This window comes from Podarcis gaigeae (assembly GCF_964106915.1).
Source record: "Podarcis gaigeae genome assembly, chromosome: 1".
In the NCBI taxonomy this organism is placed as follows: Eukaryota; Metazoa; Chordata; class Lepidosauria; order Squamata; family Lacertidae; genus Podarcis; species Podarcis gaigeae.
The window spans coordinates 32,574,706-32,598,334 of NC_139678.1; the positions used below are offsets into that span (position 1 = coordinate 32,574,706).

Genomic DNA, 23,629 nt, shown 5'->3' on the forward strand with positions numbered 1-23,629 from the left:
TTTCCATCCTAGACCTGTACACGCTACATATCAAAAGCAAGAGTAATGTTTTGAGTTCCCTCCTGCTATCTCAATGCTGCTTCTTATAGTGAGGGCAGAAGCACTGCAGTGTGTGAAGGAAAGGAATACACATTTCTTTTCCACAGCATGACCAGGCATCACACAACCTGCTTTGTAGGCAACCTGGGCACTAAGAGCGTAATGTACCTCAGCACAATTTACCTCTGATTTCTGGCCGTCCACAAAGTGGGGTTTATCAGTGACCTACACTGACTTGCTAGCTAAACAATTAATTAAACAATTAATGAAAATAATGTGCCATTATGATACAGAAGCCACATTAGCAAGCTCTACTAGTTATGTTTCCTTGGGGAAAGGTGGGGAGCAAGGAATACAATATATCAGAAGTCTAGCTTCTTGGGTAATACAGCCAAGCAATAGGAGACTACCTGCTCTGAGTAGTTTGATGGTTAATACCTTCCCCCTTCAGCAAAATGGTTCCATTATCCCTTAAGGTGGTGATAGTGGAGCGGTTGTTTTTTAAAACATTAATTGGATCTGACTAATTTGGGAAGCAGGTGGTAGTGTGGATTACTCTATACCCAAACAATATAAAAGTTAGGACCTGTATAGAGTCTATTTTGTTTGTGATGGCCCTCTCCGTAGGTCATTTCTGCACCTCCATATGCAGGGCACTGGTTCGTATATCATGCCAAGCTAAAACATGGTTTACTGCAAATGCAGAAATACACAAGCTCTAAAAAAATTAAATGGCCCCCAGAGGGTTAGCTTTGGGTCAGCGTGGCCCTTGACCTGAAAAACATTAGCTGGTTTTAATGTGTTTTGTCAATTGCTTTTATTTGATCAGCAGGCTTGAATGAAATAATAATAATAATAATAATAATAATAATAATAATAATAATAATACAGCAAGCAACAAACAAATATATAAATAAAATAGAGCATACCTGTCCAATGAGAGTGCACTTTCAAAATCACAGATTGCCAGTAACCACTGTTTCAGTTCTGAATACAAGATCCCACGGTGAAGAAAAGCAGCAAGATTCTCAAACTTGTGATTGAGAAGAACTGGGGAGGGATGGAGAAACCAGGTATATATAGTTGTTTCTATATGCCCTTCATGAAATATAGCCTTTGCAATAATTATATATTATCTCAGTGTGCACTAGGACCTTCATCCTTTAGTTAATTCCTTTCCATTCTGGTTTGCTCTTCACTGCTCTGCCACAAATCACACCCTCCTTATAGAACTGCAAGGCTCGTTTTAAAATATCACCGAATGTGCATGACTGCACCTCTATGATTGCTTCAAGAGATTTAATGACCTTGAAATATCTATGGGAGCTTGTGAAAAAGTTGTATGGTTGTATCAGAGCACAAAACAACTCTTGCAGCCCCTTCACAAAGAAACTGAGGTGTTCATCGTGAATAGGAGCAAACTTTTTTTCAAGGAGGGAAAATATTCTGATAATGGAGGGATAGGAGAAAGGGGTTCTGATTATAAAGGAGGGGAGCAGGACAATGGAAACATTGAAAAATTTGCCCAAACAAATGCGAGAGCCAGTCATTGGCTAGAGTCTACTTCTTGGGCTAAATATAATTATTTATTAAATTTGTATACCACCCTTTATCCAAAGATGCCAGGACGGTTCACAACAGAAAAATAAAAAAGAGATACCGAATACATAATAAAACAAAAACAAACCAATAACAAACCAATATGTATATGTATATGTATATGTATATGTATATGTATATGTATATGTAAACAGTGAGTGGTACCTTGGTTCTCAAACTTAATCCGTTCTGGAAGTCCATTCCAAAACCAAAGCATTCCCAAACCAAGGCGCGCTTTCCCATAGAAAGTAATGCAAAATGGATTAATCCGTTCCAGACTTTTAAAAACAACCCCTAAAACAGCACTTTAACATGAATTTTACTATCTTTTGATCCATAAAATGAAAGTAATAAACAATGTACTGCAGTCACACAATCAATCAGTAAGTAGCTGAATTGGGTTCCACATAGGCACAAAAACATTTAAAAAGCCGCAAAATGTTAATCAGTTGAAGAGAAACGTTTTTGCCTGGCGCCTAAAGATATGAAATGAAGGCGCCAGGTGTGCCTCCCTGGGGAGAGCATTCCACAAGCAGGGAACCACTGCAGAAAGGGCCTGTTCTCATGTTGCCACCCTTCAGACCGCTTGTGGAAGAGACATGTGAAGAAGGGCCTCAGAGGAGGATTGCAGGGTCCATGTCAGTTCATTTTATGTATCTATATATAGATACACATAAAAATATAGGTACAGTGGTACCTTGGTTCTCAAACGCCTTGGTACTCAAACAACTTGGAACCCAAACACTGCAAACGCGGAAGTAAGTGCTCTGCTTTTTCGGAAGCCAAACATGCTCCAATTTGAGTGCCACACTTCTGTTTTGAGTGTTACACTGAGGTCTGTCTGTTTTTGCTATTTATTTTGCGTTTTTGTGGCTTTTTTTGTTTTTGTTTTTGTGCCTATGTGGAACCCAATTCAGCTACTTACTGATTGATTGTGTGACTGCAGTACATTGTTTATTACTTTCATTTTATGGATCAATAGATAGTAAAATTCATGTTAAAGTGCTGTTTTAGGGGTTGTTTTTAAAAGTCTGGAACGGATTAATCCATTTTGCATTACTTTCTATGGGAAAGCGCGCCTTGGTTTGGGAATACTTTGGTTCTGGAATGGACTTCCAGAACAGATTAAGTTTGAGAACCAAGGTACCACTCACTATATACATATACATATACATATAAATATACATATACATACGCTGGAAGGACTTTCCAGTGTTTAAAGGAAACATCATCAACATATAGATGTAAAATTTGTAAATACTTTTAATTCTATTAATGTTTAATTAAAAAAAAATCTATGTTTTTAGCAAGTCTTATTTTTAGCTGTAGGCCACCTTGAGTCCCATTAGGGAGAAAGGCAGAAGATATAGATATTTTATATACTTAAAAAGAAAAATGTATAAATTCACACTTTGAACTTAAAAAACAACAACACCCTGCATCTGTCATAAAAACAGTGTATACTATACCAGAAACACTCAAGTCCTGCAGAGCTTGTTTTGGATCCAGCGTTCGCAAAAGACAACCTCTGTGGTAGTATGCAATCCAATCATTAGGATTCAAGTGAATTGCAACAGCAAAATCTTCAGCTGCATTTTTATACTGCTCTAGTTTAATATATATTCTCCCTCGATAGGTTCTAGAAATCAAACCAATATTTTCCTCATCATAGTAGCTTTACAACATTCTGCATTTATATAAATTCTGTCTGAATGCAAAACTTGTTGTCCCAATGTGATTTAAACAAGTCAAGGCTGTGATCCTAAGTATGATTACATGGAAGCAAGTTCCATTCATAACAGTGGGAATTGCCTTAAAGTAACTGTGCTTAGAACTGAAATGCAAGAGGCGAGGAAAGATAATGGGCAGCTTAAAAAACATAAACATCAAATTTGACAAAGCATATTGATCAGGACATCAAAACAAAAGGTGTACGTATTGTGTTAACAATGCTATATAAATTAACATATTCCATAGACTACCATCCTGAACCTTACAAACATTCTGATGCAAAAAAGAGTTAAATGAAGGTTCAAGAGGCATATATACCAATAGCAGAGATAGCTCTGCACAACACAATTGACCCACCACCACAGACAGATTTCGTAAGACATTGGCACTCCTCGTCTCATCAGATCCAATCTCATTCTCTCTCTCTCTCTCTCTCTCCAACAGATAGACACAAGTAACACAATGGCACTCATCACTCTTATTTATTTATACCCAGAAAAAGGGCACAGATACTTTCACTCAATGTACAAGAGGTCACAGGCAGACACTGAATGCAGGGCATAATCATTTTCTCAGACATTGTAATAAGGGATTTAGAAGTCAACTATAAATGCTTAAATTCATATATAATTTGCAGTTACCTTGCCTCTGCAATGGTTGGGTCCTGTTTAATCACATTTGTAAAATCATTAATAGCTATATTCCATATAGATTTATTAAAGTAATGTATTCCATGCTTCATAAGTGCATCAGTTCTTTTGGGATTATAGAAAAGGCACTAGATTGAAATAAAATACATGCAATTGTTACCCTTGCTTTTGTATTCATAACGTCACACCAAGGCAATCATTCAATCAACACAAGCATGTCTTCTTGCCAGATGAAATTATCTCCCCTCTCATCTTTCTGTGTGCTCTTCTGGTGTTCTCCTGACCACCACCACCCCAGAGCTGATTTGGGTGGGCCCGGGAGATAAGGAAAGTCCCATTGAGCTGGTTGCTGCTAGTGCATCTATTTAGTTGAATGGAGTCCAGTGGACTGCCAAAGCTAGGTTGCTTAACCCTTTCCTTCCCTGCCACTGATCCAGTCAAAAAATATTCCACCACTATGTCCAACTTGGGGAGAAAAGGTTACCTCTTTTTTCTTTCTCAGATAGAGATAAGAAGCTGAGAGCAATGTTAAGTGGATAAACAGCAAGTGATTAAATCATACTAAATCATACTCAGAATGGGAGCTGTGTCTATAATGTCACACCCATTACCATAAATTGATTTAAGTCAAGACTAATTTAAGCCCATTGATTTCAGTGCATCTACTCTGAGCATGACTACTGTAAGTCAGACAGTCCCATGAAGAGAAAGAACAAAGCAGCCCATCCTGCCAAACTTGTTTGCTTCCAAAGGGTTGTGCTCCTTGCTACTAGATTTACTGCCAAATAAGGTACAATAAGTGACTTCTGGAGGGATGGTGTTTTTGGTGCTGGCACCCTGGTTATGGAATGCCTTCCCAACAGAGTTGGTACTTTTCATTTTTCACAGTCTTTTCAATCCATATTTTGTCAATTGTGATTTATCTCTTTTTTATTATTGGATTGTGTCCAATAAAGTTCTACTCAGAGTAGTTCAACTGAAATCAATGCACCTAACTTAGCCATGCCCATTCATATCGATGAGTTTACTCGAAGCAGAACATCAGACACAAGCCTTAGTCTTATAAATTGCATTGCTCACTCCACACAAGTACATCCCATCAGTACAAGGATTTACACTTGTACAACAGAACTTCTCTCTCTCTCTGCTCACTTGCATCCTCCCCTAATCTGTGCCAGAGAGTTGGGGGAACACCTATGACAGATTTAGGGTAACATGGCAGGAAGAATATGGGGAAGTCCCACTGTGCAAATGCAAATCCTTGCACTGATGGGATGCATTAGTTGGAAATTGCCCAATATTGATTGGTGGGTGGTATACCAAAGTAACTAAACCAATAACTAGGCAAACTCAACTTTTACTCTTGCCCAGTAGGAGCTTTTATTGTTTTTTCTTTGAATAGTAGGCCCTCATGTCATATCACAACTTTGGCTTCAATAGTGTTGTGTGACCACCATTTTAAGAACCTTTGCGAAGAATCCTTTGTGAGCACAGAAGTAATTGTACAGGTTTTTTGATTCTGGCCCAAATATATTGTAAAACTATATATAGCAATACTTACTTTAGCATAATCTTCTATCGCCAGTATTATATCACCATCCTCTTCATGGGCCTCAGCTCTTTTGTAATATATTTCATCATCTGTAGGTCTGCATTTCAGGGCAAGACTGTAGTTGATAATTGCTAATGAATTATCTCCCTGATTTTTGTATATTTCAGCTCTTGACAGATATGCATCTGCATAATCAAAATACTTTAAAATTAGTCTCTTTCAGATGCCCAATATCATTGATATGCATGTTTAATTTTTTTTAACTAAAATTAATTGCAACTCTAATAAAAATTTGCAAACAAAATCGTGTGATTCAAATCTGCAAATGTATTGTAAGTACCGTAATTTTCCAACCTTTTTCTAGACCTATGGATATTTTGAAGAAGTGTTGCATAATAATAAAACTTCTGTACATACTGATTTGATATTGGGGACACATAATCAGGAGCTTCTCAGAAATTGTTACTTGCCTGCATTGTTTTTGTTGCACTTAATTATAAAATTCAGGTCTTCTAGCGCTGGAAGCATTTTGTTCTGGTAAATGAAAATTAAATGTCTATGCCAATAGGCATTAACCAGCATTGGTTCTAAACTTATTGCCTGTGAAAGTAATGAGATAAACTGGTTATTAGTTAGCTAAAAATTCCAGTGTATCATAAGGCACATCTTAAGTTACACCTCTGGGCACATCACTGGGGATCAAAGAAAAAACAACATGGTGAGATCTAAGTTTTGGTTAGGCTCTATACAATCTGGTTCCAGGACCAGGTGGAGCTAGCTTCTGGGTCAAAAGCAGATATATCTTCTAAAAAGGGCAAGGGCTGAGTTCCAACCAGGAAACAAGGACCAAAGGAACCAGAGGCTGGTACACTGAACACAAGTCAAGTTGCAGAACAGCATCAGAGCATCTGTGGAAAGGGCAGTCAGAAGCAGATCCACAGTCAAAGCCATACAGCTGTTATATTTATGGAAGCCACCAGGGGAAGGAAACGGGCACACAGGTAATATGCTCACACTGCAGACCAGTTGCTCTGAGGTTAGGATTTATAAGACCTAGTGGACATAGAATAAATTGACTGAATGATCTGGCAGGTAGGAACAGAGTAGTTGCCTGAGCATGGCTGCCAGGAATCCTGGCCTGAGACCTCCTTTAGTGCCCTACAATTAGTTGCTGCAAAACATTTATGCACTGAAGCTCCTTGCATACTTAAAAATTAAATAAATGTACCATTTTTAGCTTATATTGTTGCTCTCATATTAACAAAATGCATTTTGAAATTCTTGGCTACAGAAAGTAGTTAAACTCAATCCAAAGTGAATATAAACTGGTCACTGTAGGCTGCAAGTACCTATACTGAATATCTAGTTCCAATATGTTCTTCTGGACCCCAATATAAAACAGTCATATAAGAAAGATCTATGGTCTGTCTAGCATAGCTTACTGCTACAGTAAGCTTCCTTACTACGCACTAACTCTATCATATCCTACTGAAAAAATACAATTGTCAAGCATTCAATTGATGCATGATTGTGCATGCACACATTGCACCAAGCCCAAAAGTGACTTTTAAAGTGGCAAAAACAGCCCTAAAAGAGCCCAGAAAGGGCAAAAAAGACGTGAAACAGTGCCTAGAAATCCCATGAGCCTTTGCAAGCGCAATCCCAGGAGCCCTTGCTCTGACTGTTAAGGCCTGTGGAGAGTTTAATTGGAGCAAGGGAGTTCGGATGGAGCGACTGCGGTGGAGTTGCATCTGTTAATTGCTGCTGGTTTTTTTAAAGGGTTTTCAAGGGTTTCCAGAAGTTTAGAGGGTGTTTGCCAGCTTTTCCAATGGTGTTTCTGGTGCCTCAGAACATAACTCCCATGTAAATGGGGAGTTGCTTGTACACAATAGCATACAGCAATTATCTGATACTCATGCCTAGCTTCTTCGGTTCTAAACAAGTGTAGTAGCACCATGTCTGTATGACATCAAACGTATGCATAACATCACCACCTGGCAAACAGCTTGATGTTTCTATAGTCCACAAACTTGTCAAAAGTGAACCATGACTGGGGGATTTTATGTAGATGAAGATGGATGGTGGAGGATCTTGTATGAGAGGCAGGGAAGGGGAGATCTCCCAGGGTGGTAGGCAAGCTCCCAGGTGATAGCTGGGAAGGCCCACCTCTTTCTGTGTGAGACAAGGGTTAGGATCTACCTTTGAGAGAGGACTTTGCATTTTTCTTCCTCTTTTTGTTTTTGCTCAGTTTGTTTTTTATTGTATTGTATTGTATTGTATTGTATTGTATTGTATTGTATTGTATTGTATTGTGAAAAACCCTACTGCAATCTTATTAAAAATGAACAATGAGTTTGAGTCAATCGTACAACTGTCAATAGCTGTAATGTGGAATTAAGACTTTCATTAAAATATATATTTTTAAAAAAATTGTGTGTTCAGATATGTAGGGTATAATGAAAACAGATCACTGACGACATCATTATCTGCATAATTGCTAGGTTTCCAGATATAGTCCTGCAAAGTTTTTTTTTCTAAATAGAAAAGTGCATAAAATGAGGAATCCAGAGAGGGGATTATTTGAAAAAGATGCTCTTCCATTTGTTAAGTTCATCTGTCATTGCCAGAGGGTCATAGTTATTAATAAGTTAACAAAACATCTTCAGTAGCAAGAAAAAATAGGTATTATTTCTTTAAAACTTACTTTTTCCAAGTCATCCATGGCTGCCTTCATTTTGCCTATTTTCCTGTATATTGCTCCACGCCTACAATAGTTAAACCCAGAAAATTTTCCTTCATCTATTTCTTGGGTTATTTTATCAATTTCAGATTGACACTGCTCAAGTTCATCTGGTTTTCCCTCGAAGAGAAGAGGATTTACTGTGTTTACTAATTCTGTGTCCTTGGTTTCCTCCTCTATGTCCTTTTTGCCTGCCATTGATCTATCAGTAAAAGATTGCCTACTGGGAGGGTATTGCTCATCAAACCATTTATTCCAGATTTTTCTGGCCCAAAGATAATCATCGGTGTCTTCTGGGGTTCTCCCTTGGCTTGCTGCAAATTTTTCAAAATCTAGCCAGCAAGGGAGGCTGGGACTTCGATAACTTCGAACTGCTCGAGATACTTTGATACAGAATTTATTATGAATTGGAAGCTTTCCAAGAGATGCAGACCTAAGGAAAAAGCCAAAACTATAATTACATTTTGCCTGTACATTTGTTGCTGACATATGACCAATATGACATATGTAACAATGTGACATATGACCAGTAAATATTCATTATAAAGTTTAATAATGTATTTGATTCCTGCGTAATATTCAAGTTTCAACACATAACAGAAGATTCCTGTCAGGGGTGCATAAAAATGGTTTACACTGTCATTAGTATTTATTTTTATGTAGAAAATTTATAATTTATGTAGAAAACTTAGTAATCAAAGAGCTCTCTAACTTCTTTATTATACACTCATGTTGCAACTGTGTCAAACCGATAAAGCAATGTGTATAGCCTAAATAGCATTTTCTGATGGACAAGGTACAACAATAGCTTGGCACCTGAGACAAAAAATCCAAATAGTACCTTCCTCTCATGTTTAGTTTAATTTACTGTAAAATTAACTGTAATTAATTTACTGTAAAAAGGGGGGGGGGACAATTCAGTGCTACCAAAAGTGCAGCGCCCATACACAGAGAATCCCATAATGATTAGAAAGTCTTTTTCCACATCAGTCCTTCACACAACCACTGGCAGTGCACTAGGCTGTAGCAGAGCACTGGAAGTCTGTGAGCCATTTCATATCCTCAGGCAATTTGACTGCTCTATGTGATGAAATGCAAGAACACAACACGAAACTTGCATTTAGGCAAAAGGGTTGCCTACTGCCTGAGCATTTGCTGAGGGAAGAGAGGAAACAAAGCTATACTGAATCCTTTGGGAATCTTCTGCCCACAGTTGATGTTCTTGTGAACATATCTGGTACCAATCTGGTACCCTCCAAATGTTTTGGACTACAAGCTACAACTCCCATGATCTGTTACCACTGGCTTTGCTGGCTGGGATTGAAAGGAGTTGTAACCCAAAGCATCAGGATAACACCAATTTAGGAAAGCTAGTATTACTGTATTACCCATAAAGAACTGGCACACACATAAAAATGGTATCTGGTGCTGTTGGAGAAATTACTGTTTCCATGCCCCAAAGTGCTCAATATATAAAATTAAAAGTTGCAAATATTAATAAAAAGGCAGACCTTTTAAGAATCTGTGGAGGTTCTCTTAATTTCTCACAAACACTTTCTAATATATGAACAGAAATGTATTTCCCTGCTGTTTTCAATGATCTCCTTTTGTATGATGTTTTCCTTGGGAAAACGATGTACTTCATCCCAGCTTTTCTAGATTCTTCAGCCAGACTAGTTTCATCTATAGGTTCAGGAGCTGGAGTGGGTGCAATAGATGCAGATCGTCCTCTAGAGGAGAAAAGACCTTTTGTTTGCTTGAATGTACTTGCCAAAGCTATATCAGAATCTTTATCTGAACCAACAAGAACACTTTTGTGTGCGGCAGATTCTCTTTTCTCAAGGCTAAGAGAGCTTTGTGGCTTTGTTGATAAAATGCCAGGCTTTGTAGCTTCCGTATCTACTGAAAGGTGTTGTTTTTTCATAACAGTTATCTCTTCCATAATGGTTCTGAAATTTGCAGAAATCTTCAAAGCAGATTTGTCTCTGAATGATAATTCTGGTGCACTATGAGGTCTTTTAACCAGAACTTCCTGTAAGAAAAACAAATCTCGGTTTGTTTATTTTTAGTTTTTTGGATAACGTTCCAAAAGTAGTCAGCAGTATAAAATTGAATTGCTGGGTACAACCCAGCACCTTTGCTTCCACAACTGACTGTGTGTGCAGAATTTCTCCTGTCCCCTCCAGCCCCCGTGTGCCCTCAAAAGCAGCCCTGGAGCATTGGGGGACCCTTCAGAGCAGCTTGGGGTGGCTGAAGAGGGGGCTGAAGGAGAAGAAATGGAAGTCCCATTGCATTAGTGGAACCCTGCTAAAGGTTACAATCAAGTAAACAGATCCTCTTGAGAGAGTGAGCAAGAATAAGCCAAGCATGAGCAGGTTAATTCCACCTCTTGCCTAGGCAAGATAAGATTATGTGACATATCAACATAATCAAGTATCTACCCCAACCCCTCTCACTTTGCCTTAGTTTCGTCTTAGTTCACGTGAGTGTCAGTGGAAAAAACCTAGGGGGTCTAAAAGGAAGGAAACCAAAGAGAAACCTAGTAATATGCACCCCTTTTCTCTGTGGGTTTTCTTTGTAGGCCTGTTCAGAGTAAGTACCCAATGACCAGTTCCCCTGACTGAGCAGAAAGACATCAGGCAATAATGACCTAAACTAAGCCAGTTGTGTATGGAAGTGAGAGCTGGACCATAAAGAAGGCTGATCGCCAAAGAATTGATGCTTTTGAATTATGGTGCTGGAGGAGACTCTTGAGAGTCCCATGGACTGCAAAAAGATCAAACCTATCTATTCTTAAGAAAATCAGCCCTGAGTGCTCACTGGAAGGACAGATCCTGAAGCTGAGGCTCCAATACTTTGGCCACCTCATGAGAAGAGAGGACTCCCTGGAAAAGACCCTGATGTTGGGAAAGATGGAGGGCACAAGGAGAAGGGGACGACAGAGGACGAGATGGCTGGACAGTGTTTTCAAAGCTACAAACATGAGTCTGACCAAACTGGGGGAGGCAGTGGAAGACAGGAGTGCCTGGCGTGCTCTGGTCCATGGGGTCACGAAGAGTCGGACATGACTAAACGACTAAACAACAACAAGAAGCCAGTGGCACAATCCAGTACTCCCACCAAATGCAACCAGGCTGGGCCAGCCTTGCTGCCTCCAGGGCCCTCTCCCTCCCAGCAAACCATAGATTCTATTGCTGGGAGGCCATGTGCACCACAGCACCTTTCCTCATCAACCACTCCTGCTCAAAAAATACCTTACTGAGCAATTTTATATGTATTTACTTTCAATCAAGTGCCATTGTTTTCAACAGGCCTAAGTATGTTTAGAATTGCATCCTTGATTCTATAGAATCTATGCTGTCCTCTTTCATTCATAATGAGCATGTTTCTACAGCAAGCAGCTCATCCACAGATGCAAAGAATGAGTTTAAAGATTTTCAGTTCTGCTGTATACACGTTTATTTTGAAGTAAATGCCCACTGTGTTCAATGGGGCTTATTCTTACTAATCCTATTCCCATTTACCTGGAAGGAAGCCCCACTGAATTCAATGGACCGTGTCTCTAAGCAGACATGTATGGGATTGGACTGTGTGTTTAGGGCTACAGTCTAAATAAATCTTGCAGCACAATCCTAGGCATGTCTACTTGAGAGTAAGTCATCACAGCTACTCTGTGTAAATAACTGATATAAAAAGTTTGAATTCTGAAAATCAGAAAGTGCTTTAGTATTTCTTCTCACAAACTGTTTTAAAAAAATAAGGCTACAATACTAACTCAACCTACAGCACCTAGAAGTAAGCCCACTGAATTCAGTAGGACTCATTTCTGAGTATACATTGTTAGGATTGAGTTGTAAGGCATAATAAAATGAATGTAGAGAGATGTATTTACGTTTTAATACCCTTTCTTGTAAACAATCCTGGGGATACAATTGAAGGGTGGTGTAAAAATGCCTGAATTTGAAAAACTGTTGACAACAGTTACACAAGCAAAATAATTATTATATTTAATCTCCCAATTACTTTTAATTAAAAAATGTGAATGTTAGATCTCATTGAAGGGAAACATAAGGAAAATCTACCACTGAATCGGAACAGAATTAATTTTTACTGAAGCAACAAAATCTATATGCAAAAACTGGAAATAAAATTATTTGGTTGGCACTTTGTGTCACATAAGTCAACTAAGATTTTATAAAACCAACATACATATTTCTTGAAGATGCAACTCCTTCACAGCAGACTACTTACACATTCTGTGATGTTCTCCTGCAACACAAAGTTTTGGTATCTTGTAAAATGAGACATTACAAGAATAACTGATTATTATCTAACACTAGTACAAAAATTAGGCTGCTTGAATTTTACATTTTTTCAAGCACATTGTTTTTCACTTCCTAATTTATTGACCACTGCAAGTTAATTCTTGCCAAGAAGGAAGAACTCTACAGTCCCAACATGTAAAGAATGAATAAAAAGAATCTGTCTGCCTTATGGCACAGGCAAAGGCTGAAGCCTCAGCACTGCTTGATCTCAGCATTCTTGCTCGCTTAATTGGTTCCAGAGCAGAATAGGAGGGGCTGTTGTCTTAACCCCAACCCTCTCTCTCCCCGTCCCCCCTTCACACTTTGTGAAACCCAAATCCCTGCTAGGATGTTTTACTCAAGCTCTATGGAGAGACTTGGAGAGCCCAACACAGACTCTGCATCAAGAATAGGAAGCAGAGCTAATCTCACACTTGAAGGAGCTCTGCCCTAGCAGAGAATTTTCCACATTTTAGTCAGGTTCATTTTAGTATATACAGTAATTGGAATTATATATTTTAGATTTAGTTCAGAGAGGTTCCTGCTCTTCAGTTTTCCTTAATAGAAGAGTAAAGTTCAAGCCAGCCCTACCCTCCTACTACTGGGAAAGCAATTACGAAGAATCTTAAATGCCCTGCTTAGTCTACCAGAGATTTTTTTTTTCAATATAGCCAAATTTTTAAATTTTTTGGGGGGGTACCCATGCTTCGAGCTCAGAAAGGGATCCAAACATCTCTCTCGCTGCCGCTTTAATGTACATAGTCTGCCAGAGAATTAAAGATTAAAATAAATAATTATAATTTTGAGTTAAATTTTAAACAAGAAATTAATATTAAATATGGATGTGATTATTGCAAATAATAATTAAAGCTTTAAGCCACACTCTGGATAAAACTGTTGCTATGAAAAATCTACTATATATTTTGGGAAATCGCTTGTTCACCATGCATTTGGACATCTCTTAAGATACTGAACCAAATTTTGCATGGTGGTTCCTGCAATTAAGGAGCAGGTTTTCCTCAATGTTTGGATACAATTGGACACCATTTTGAATCAAGATGGCAGCCAGAATCTTTCAAAACAGCACTGTTTTAACCACTGATTTAAAAACTGCACTGATTTTTTTTTGTTTCTTTGAATTCCCAAGTAATGCTGGGTATGATACAGCTAATAAATAATAAGTACTAAATAATAAATCTGAAAAAGGTTACAATACCTGTAATGTTTCCCTTTCAGAAACTAAAAGCCCTGGAGAGGAAGCGCTTCTTCTACAGATTTTAAGAGTCTATGAAACAAAGAAAAATATATACAAAAAGTGGGTATTTTTTAAATAGAACAAACGTATTTACTTTCATAACACATTTTTTCTTGGAAAGCTACCCTAGATTCAGATTGTGAGCATGTATGTTGGTTTTACATTAGGAGTATGAAATTAAAAATAAATTGAGTTTTATTTACATACTCGTAAATCTGACATAATTATGTACACTGAAGTCTAAAAATTGTGGTGGAAGAGATGCATCACGGAGCTTTCTTTCTGGTTTAGAAAAGGAAATAATATTTCACATAAACACGTTGTTAAAAAGGAGATATTTGCCACTGGGCAATAGTTGTTTAACATAGGTAAAGGTAAAGGGACCCCTGACCATTAGGTCCAGTCATGACCGACTCTGGGGTTGCGGCGCTCATCTTGCTTTATTGGCCGAGGGAGCCGGCGTACAGCTTCCGGGTCATGTGGTCAGCATGACTAAACCGCTTCTAGTGAACCAGAGCAGCACACGGAAACGCCGTTTACCTTCCCGCCGGAGCGGTACCTATTTATCTACTTGCACTTTGATGTGCTTTCGAACGGCTAGGTTGGCAGGAGCCGGGACCGAGCAACGGGAGCTCACCCCGTCACGGGGATTCGAACCGCTGACCTTCGGATCGGCAAGTCCTAGGCTCTGTGGTTTAACCCACAGCGCCACCCGCGTCCCTTTAGTTGTTTAACACATCTAGGTCCAAATAGAATCAAGGAAGGCATCCGGATGAGGAGCTTGGGAATTTACCTTCAAATGACAGAATGGCCAGTTGATGAACAAACAAAAAAGTCAGATTTTCTTAATATTTTATAAATATTACTAATTGGATTCTTCATACTTTTCATGAAATACAGAAAATTAAAGATAGTGTAATTTTGGCAAAAGAGCCTGTCTCAGTTGACAGGCTTCTGTTACAAATCTAAGGCATATCTCAGCTGCAGCAGTCAGCAGGGCAGGGTGTCAGCACTTACCTGACCTGCTATCACTGCTGCTGCAGCTTACAGGAAGGGAAAAGGCGAGGGGTGAGGTGAGCATAGTGCTAGCACACTGGTGGAACCAATCCGGTGTTTCTGCCAGTGCATTTGCATACTAACCTTATCACTGCCTTTCCCCTCCTTTCATTATACTGCAGCAACAGCAGTGGCAGGTCAGGTAAGTGCTGACACCATGGCACCCACTACTGTTTGTAAGATGGAGAAACAGGGACCTTAATTAACTAGGCCTTGGTTCTTCTGATGAGCTGAAAGGAGGAGCTCTGAAGTTAAATACTAGATGGAATTAAGGCAGCCCCATGGCACCTTGATGTTTAAGCAGCCACTAAATAAATTTTTTATTTAAGACCATTCTCTCTGAAGTGTGCTAATTGTACTTATGTAAAAAATGTTTTTAGATTTATTTATTTATTTGTATTTTATGTCATCTTGTACTGTACACCACTTTGATGGCCTCAGGCTAGGAAGTGGTTTATAAATCTGTAAAACAAAATAATAAATAAGCAAATGGCAGGTTCTGTCTCAGGTACAGGATGCAGAAAAATGAAAGTTAGGAGCTTTGAGACATCCAGACTGAAGACTGAAAGAATCTAGTTACCTCTGGGGATCTGAGTATGCCTAAGATTGCTTGGGAAACAGCCAAGGGAATTAACTGGACTGCCCAAGGGCAATAACATTCCTCTTTAAGACTGCTTTAATGTTCTCCTAAGGAAGTACAAAGGCTCCAAGAGTCATTTAAGTACTGAGGTGCCCATGCCCATCTTGGCCCTAAATAATTACTGTATACAGACTGAGTGTGGTCCTTTCATAACATTGACATTCAATGACGAAAAGTTGACAAATGCATTCTGATATACAGTGGTACCTTGGGTTACATACGCTTCAGGTTACATATGCTTCAGCTTACAGACTCCGCCAACCCAGGAATAGTACCTCGGGTTAAGAACTTTGCTTCAGGATGAAAACAGAAATCGTGCTCCGGCAGCGCGGCAGAAGCAGGTGGCCCCATTAGCTAAAGTGGTGCTTCAGGTTAAGAACAGCTTCAGGTTAAGAACGGACTTCCGGAACAAATTAAGTACTTAACCCGAGGTACCACTGTATTTTCTTCAGTATTTGTATACTGTTGTTACACATTACTCCCATTTAAGTGGTGTCCCCTCTTACCAGTTCCCCCTGTGATTCCTCAGAATGCCAGACCACTCTTGCTTCAGAGGACAACTAGTGAGCCCTTTTTTCTCTGAACTCAGGAGCCAGATTCATGGCAGGACCCTCCTATGGGCTTCCCCTAATTTCTGGTGCTCAGGTTCATCCCCTTTTCTTCCGCTACGCTGGTCCCTGTACACAATTAGCATAGGCAATCCTACTGCTTCTTTCCTCCCCTCAGCAAGCTCCTCTTGGCACCCTTGTACTTGACCTCTCAGTACTTTGCCTGCCAGTTATATGAAACACTGAGGCAGAGGGAGTTCCCCTATTCATTGTCTGTCTATTTTCCTGTTGAAAGAACCAAACACTCTGGAGCTTTTCCTGCAGCCATCTCTTTCCTGCAGCTGTTCTCTCCTCCATGCCCTACTATTCCCTCTCAGCACTTCTGTTTTATCTCTGTATACTGAGAGAGGCATGCTTTCCCACCAGACTGACTGCTGGAGAAGCTTCCTGCAAATACAAAGGCATGAGCCAATGACAGGTTCCTCCTCACAAAGCCCTTCCAAGACAGCTCCCATAGGGAAAAAACCCCTTTATGAAATATATAAAACCATTATCAGATTTTAAAAAAGAAACTATTACTGCAATACACACAGAAAGCAAATGGTCAAAGTCCTCCTCAAACTCTAATACTTCTTGATCTCGAAGATCACATGAAAAGTCTTCATAAATAACACCATTAATCAGATTGCTCTGGAAAAATAAAAAGGTTTAATGATAACTTTTAACCGGTGGTACAAACCATCATACCAATTTCAGTTTGACTTCATAAATCTCTAGGAAAAGTTAAAACGATAACATCAAAACTTCATTGGATTTGATACACTGATACAGCCAATTTGATACATTGGATTTGGTCCCATTAAACAAGGAATGCACAACAAGTTGGACAATATGATTTATTTTGGCCAGTAGTGCTTAACATACAAAAAATCTGAACAGCTTGAAATATGGCTGGTGTATATACTTTCACTCAGGTATTTTAGCTTACTCATACACAAACAAACACACCTACATAGAGAGGTTTGCACTATAAGACTCCAGAAGGATCATATCCAAACAAAGGAAATATGAATTTCAGCAATTCTAAGAAAGAACAAGAATGGTTTTGGGCATTCACAACACAGTACAATCCTGCAGGTATTTAAACATTAGCATTCTCTGTTAATTTGATAAAATATTTAAATATTTTGGAGAATGTGCCCTAATTGCATATGGTATGTAATTACTAACTGTAAGTTCATGTTTACATTAATTTAAAATACACCACTCTATATCAAAATAAAGCAACTATTTCTATAATTCACACTTTCAGTTATAGATATTGGTAGAGAAACGCTATTAATTTATATTTTATGTAGATAACCGAATGTGATGTTAAATGAAATGCTGTGTAGTCTTCTAATATATTAAGAATTTTTACCTCATACTTTGGAAACAAGGTCTCCTTCATAAGAGAGAGAGGAGCGGCGAATTTCTGTGGAGCTGGTGTCCAAAACATTTTGAGAGACCCTGGATGAAATTTAACCTTCACATCAAAAACAATTAACAAAATTAGTATGACTTTAATCCTAGACATGTTTTCTTCTGAATAATTAGATGTTGCTGTGCTGAATTGGTAAACATTTCAAGACAAATCAGGCATTTTGAGATAAAACAGAAGTGAAGGAAACACAAAATATGAAGGGCACTTGTATCACCTGGCAAAAGCGGATTATATATTAGCAACAGGGGGTGCTTACATCCACAATTGTATCTTAAAGCTGTCCCAAACAGTTACACTAAGTGATTTATTAAACTAGTATCCCCAAAACAGAAAATGCCAGGAGACCCCCAAAGATGACAATGGCTACAGCAAGAGAACGAGACATCATAAAACTCTCTGCATTCAAGACCCAGTTAAATAAAGAATTTGCATACAATTACCTCACTGTCAGAGATACAAGAAAGAAATAGAAAAATCAACTGAAAGTCAGGGGAGAGGAAAGGGGTTTCTGTGAAAGAGAAAAAGTCCAGCCTTCAATGTGGTTGGATTACACCATTTGAAAAGGAGATGAGCTTGTCTTGAAAGGAAGCCACTAGGGTTGGTAAGGCAAGTCCTAATATTGTCTATTGAACCTCCCTCCTTCTGTACCTTGAGGAGAGTACTGTATAAGAATCTGGGAAATGCAGGCCAAAAAACCACCTACTATACTTTGAACTTTTCTTCCCTATATAAACACCCTCTTTAAAAAAGCAGAAGCAATCTAGAAAGACAATAATTTGTTATATTTGTTATACTTCAGAAAAATAAGTTATCAGAATTACATATCAAATCTTACTTTTTCTCCTAACAGGGCTAGTTGAGGTTTTTCAACATAAAACTCAGCTACTCTTTGCCATTCAGGCATACTTTCTGGTGACCTTGGAGGGAAAACTTTAACTCCATCTTCCTGACTGCATTTGTATACTTCTGAAATAGGAACTCCTTCATTACAAATTCTGGAAAAAAAGTTTCTCAGTAAGATACTGGAATATTTGGAAAGCACACACACACACAGAGTATTTACTCAGTTCAATTTTTATGCTTTGTCTTGCTTTTAAATAGCACATTCTTGATGGTAAATAATTGCAGGCTATAACCTCAGCAGCTACTGGCCAACATAGCTCAAGTAATGATGGATTTACACTTTTATTTCAAAGCAGCACTGGGAGATGAGTGTGCTGACAGTGGAGAAATCAACAGAAAGACAGTTAAACAGTAATTAATTTGGAGAAATTGGGGGGGCAGCCTTTTTTTGACTAGCCAGGCCTAACCACAGCAATCATTTTGTAGTGTTGCCTAGGTATCAAGTAGGTTTTGTTAATAGTAAATAGGCTAAATTTCATTGAGATTAGCTCTCTGTGTATTTTTTAAATTAGCTGTTAACCAGCTCAATCCCTTCAAATCAAAGGGATCTTCTTATCACATAAGTTAAGCATGCCGTGTGCAGTTCTCCTGCCAGTGATCTGTCAATAATTTTGATGAATTAGTTTTAGTGTTTTTACTATATAAGAGTTTTAATTGCATTTATATGTTTCATGTTTCTGTAAACTGCCCAGACAGCTATGTTATACATCTGGTATACAAAGAGAATGAATACATAAATAAACAAAATGCTAAAAATATATATTTAAGTCAATTATCATTTTCAACTCAAGAGTACATTCTAACAGTGCCATCTACTGGTGGTTCAAAACTTTCTCACTAGAGAACAGATGAACACTGCTGGGTTCTGCAATAAAATCTGCCTTGAAAGTCCTGTGGGTAAAAAGGAAGGCTATATATTTAAAATCACCATTCATATCTTTATTCCTGTGACCACCAAAAAATTGTTTTCATTTAAAAAGGGAATGTAATAATGCAAATATGAAACCACAGAACACCGTTCCAGAGTCTTGTTTTTTCTCACAGATATTAAAGCATTATCTACACTTGGGTAGTTTCTGATTTCATAAGAGAATAGTGATAATGAATTACTCTAGCAGGGTCTCCAAAATTTAAGCAAGGAAACAATCAGTATTAATTAAACTGCCACAAAACATTTTGCTGAAGGAATGCCTGTTCACATAAACAAGTCTCCTGAGTCAATAGAATCTATCACATTCTCATTCCTATGAAAAGACACTGCTTGATAGTGTTTGTTGATTCAGACTAGATGCCATTCAAACAACCGTTGTCATGTTAACAAAGGAAAGGGCTTTTCTTGGACCAAAGGGGAAAGGGGGTAAACCTGCCTGACAGTAAGGCACAGGGATACCAGAGCACATCTTCAGTTTCTGCCTAGCATACACTAAACCACAGGAATAAGTTTCAGGCATTCCAGTCCCTGCTCTGACCTGTCACCCTAACCCACTATTCTAATGTCAGGATGTCAGCTAACTGCCCTACAAATATTTGTGCTGGATGTGTTTACTGGGCAGAATACATAGAGAAATGGCTATTGGCTTAGAACAGGGGTGAGAACTGGTGAAAGGGAACAAGTTACCTCTTTAAAGTAACAGCGACATTTTAAAGCAATCATTAAACTTAGTCTTGTTTACATGCAAATAATTCCATTATGTGATATTATCAATAAATTTCAACAAATAATACAGGGAATAGCCGTTTTGCATGCAATCAAGGCACCCACAACTGCTGACATGCATGCTGTTTTCAGCCCCAGAATGGGGCAGGACCGGCTTTTGCCTGCCCCACTGATGTGCACAATACCCAAAATGCAACCCCAAAGGGAGTTGTCAGTATACTTGCCTGGCAATTGAATTTAAGCCTCTTAATTAGTTAAAATAGCTGGGTTTAGGCTAATAGTTGAACATTAATTAATTAAATTAAATGCTAGCAACTGAAGTTTATATTTTATGTCTTGGGTGTTTTTATTTGCAGTGTGCTGTTGTTGAATTGGTGTGTTTTACTTTTGTTTACTGTGCATTGTCCTGGGCTCCTTGTGAAGAACAGCAACTTAGAAAGGTTTTTAAATAAGTAAGTAAGTAAGTAAGTAAATAAATAAAGGGTGGGAATCTTACACCTAGAAATATTGTAACAAAAAGTATCAAGAAGTCATAGCATCATTGAATAATAATAATATTATAATAATAATATCCCCAGCCACTCTGGGCGGTCTCCAACAAAATATTAAAATACAATAGTCCACCAAACATTAAAAGTTTCCCTAAACAGGGTTGCTTGTTTATAAAGAATTATAAAGATTATAAAGAATATAGAAGGACAAGTCATTGAAGAAGTATCAACATGCCTTCTGCAAAGGGAAGCCCTGCCTGACTCACCTTTTAGGATTTTTGACAGTGACAGTAAGTATGTGGTTAGGGGTGATTCAGTATACATTATGTACTTGGACTTGAAAGAGCTATTCAAAGCATTACTATTTTACAATTGTTGGCATCCCTGCCAAGAAGACCACTAGCAGGGCCAATCTGGGCAGGAGAGCTGCAGGGCAGGAGGGCCATCTGGCCCAGGGCCTCTGGCTCAAAAGGGGGCTCAAATTTAGACACTTGTTAATTTTTTTGCATTAAGTATGTTTCACAACTTGTTTTTATGCACATCAGACCAAAATGTGACACACCTTCTCAGCTAGAAAAGGTTAGAAAAGCTATTGTTAAATCAATTTTAAAAATCAAACTATGTCTCACTCTATTTTTGCGCCTTGTTTTCGGATATTTTTATTTCAGGTAATTGTTATTCTTCCTCTGGTTAGGAGTCTCAAAAGCTGGGCCTCTCCAAACCTCTGAGAGGGCCTGGACTTCCCCAATAGAACCTCTTTGGCAGAACCGCCTTCTCTGAGTTCCGCCACTTCTCAATGGGAGGCTTGCTGGGCCCAGTCTTTCCTATTGCACCACCCAAAAAAGAGAGGACACTGAAGCAGGTAAAGCCTTCCAGAAGAAGAGGGCAGGTGAGCACATCAGAGGCAAGAGCAATCCTCACTTGTTCAATGTTTGCTGCCAAAAGATAGGCCCCCTGCAGTTGGTCCAGGACTGAAAGGCCAGGGATGGGTAGGAACCTCATGCACTGAGCACCAGCTGTGCTGGGAAAAGGCAGCAGGAGCCACTGGTGGAGGAAGAGGGGGGCGGGGGGAGCGCACTGCCCCCAGCAGCACAATCCCGGTGGGGTGCCATCGCAGCTGCCCCCTGGCTGGGTGCCATGCCCACACAGGTGGCGCGCCACGCCCCTGCAGGCAGCATGTCATGCCCCCGGGTGCATGCCACGCCCCTGGGACACGCGCCAGCCATGCACCCGCCTGCTCTCCGCCCCCCGGTGCCGGAGCATGAAGCTCCGCCACTGGCAGGAGCCACAAAAACTCAGTGTGTGTCACAGGAAGGAGGGACACAAATCTGTAGATTTTTGTTATTCCTGGAATGCAAATAAAGTTGTGTGAATTGGTTCTTCACCAGAAAAAAATATTCACTGTTACATAGAACTGCATCATAGTACTCACTTTGCAACACAAAAACATTGCACAAAGAATTTTCTAATCATACCTTTCTCTTGCCATAAATTCGTCATAAGCAGGAGTGGATGGTAAGAACTGCTCTGAGAGGTCACTGCAAAGATTAACTGGTGGTAATAAAACATTATGACCCCTTTTGTCTATAGTATGGTGTATTCTTGAAGCAAGCTGCAGATGAACGGGCAACACACATCTTGGGCAAGCCTCACAAAGAAGGTGAATAAGTGGGTGATCCACATCTCTAGAAAGAAAATAAAGATCATTACCATTTGATGAATGCAGATATTAATTTTAAAGTTACTGAGTCTGGACCTGTATGTTTCTGTCTGGAACCTGTTAAGCTGATTGGGGCTGTCTGCTCTGCTCCTCTACAAATAACTTTAAAAGCTCATGCCTTGGAAATGGTGCAAGCATTCTGGCTCAAGCTGAAGGGCAAAAGCCAAAGGGTGCTTGTTCTGTGGCTCTTTGCCTCTGGGCTTGTGCCCTCTTTGAAGAGGGAGGGAGAGGAGGGGAGGGGAGAGAGAGCACAGTGCACTCCTCCCAAGGGAATGTGGAAAGGAATTATCTTAAATATCACACATGGAGAAAAGTCACCATACTGGGGGGTAGGGGTCTTCTATGGAACCTGTGGACCCACCCCTCTGTAAAACAACACAGCAGTGATCATTTTCTTTCTTTGAGGGTGAAAGAGAAGGCAAGACCAAAAACTACAACAGATCTTGCTACTCTAGGTAAAGAAGCCCCTTCCCAGAGGAGCGGTGTTCAAGCAGCTATTTTTGATGTTTGGAATCAAACTACAATGGAACAGTACAGAATGTATGTAATGAAGGTGAGAAAAAGTGTTGCTAAGTTATGGGTTAGTGTTTCTGCACATGGTAGATTGTACTGCAAAATTTCTTAAATAATTATATACCATAAACAACTACCTCGCACACATTTCCATTTTCTTCCACAGTACAATTTCCCTGTCACCCTTTTTCAAACATAAAAAGTTACAATTCTGTAGCTCTCAAAAGAAAGCATAACAGACAAGTTTAATTAATCACGGTCATCAATTACAATGTTACCCAGTGTGTTTTGTTAAAAGGTTTTGTTTTTAATCTAACTGAGAAAATAACAACTGAACCATAGTTTATTGTGCCCCTTTGCTTGAGCTCCAAAAGAAGATGGAATCATTTGCCGGTAATGGACAAAAATGGAAACACTCCTAACAAAAAACTAAAATATTTAGAACATGTTGCAGGTAAAGGTGTGTGTTTTTACAGCACACACTCTCCTTAAGCACTCTATTTATCATCCTTTGAAAGAGAAGACAAAGAAAAAACAATACTATGTGTGTGGCCTACATTAACCTCACTTAATGCACTCAATAACTTTTTTTCACAAAATCATGCTTTTTCTGCACCATTGATAATCTGACAGTAACTTTTTACTGAAGTAAAATACTCATTGTCTGCTGTCATTATTTGTTTTAATACATAATCTTGCTAACCAAATGAACTTAAAGCAATGTAGATAAGCAATGGCATGCACAGGG

At 39.0% G+C, this 23,629-nt stretch overlaps 1 protein-coding gene across 2 annotated transcripts in view; it reads right to left on the reverse strand.

The window, feature by feature from the left end:
* The window catches only part of TTC6 (tetratricopeptide repeat domain 6), a 63,625-nt gene that overhangs the window by 25,658 nt on the left and 14,338 nt on the right, over positions 1-23,629 (reverse strand). For both annotated transcript variants that reach the window (XR_014564829.1, XM_083740808.1), the window contains exons 8-20: positions 22,124-22,333; positions 18,433-18,592; positions 17,535-17,639; positions 16,706-16,804; positions 13,832-13,900; positions 12,563-12,580; positions 9,823-10,343; positions 8,276-8,744; positions 6,042-6,171; positions 5,581-5,756; positions 4,011-4,147; positions 3,108-3,277; positions 969-1,089 (exon numbers count right to left, since the gene is read on the reverse strand). Coding sequence is in view for 1 of the 2 variants with exons in the window: in XM_083740808.1 (XP_083596934.1) it covers positions 969-1,089; positions 3,108-3,277; positions 4,011-4,147; positions 5,581-5,756; positions 6,042-6,171; positions 8,276-8,744; positions 9,823-10,343; positions 12,563-12,580; positions 13,832-13,900; positions 16,706-16,804; positions 17,535-17,639; positions 18,433-18,592; positions 22,124-22,333 (2,385 nt within the window). In the remaining variant the exon portion in view is untranslated. The remainder of the gene's footprint in view (positions 1-968; positions 1,090-3,107; positions 3,278-4,010; positions 4,148-5,580; positions 5,757-6,041; positions 6,172-8,275; positions 8,745-9,822; positions 10,344-12,562; positions 12,581-13,831; positions 13,901-16,705; positions 16,805-17,534; positions 17,640-18,432; positions 18,593-22,123; positions 22,334-23,629) is intronic.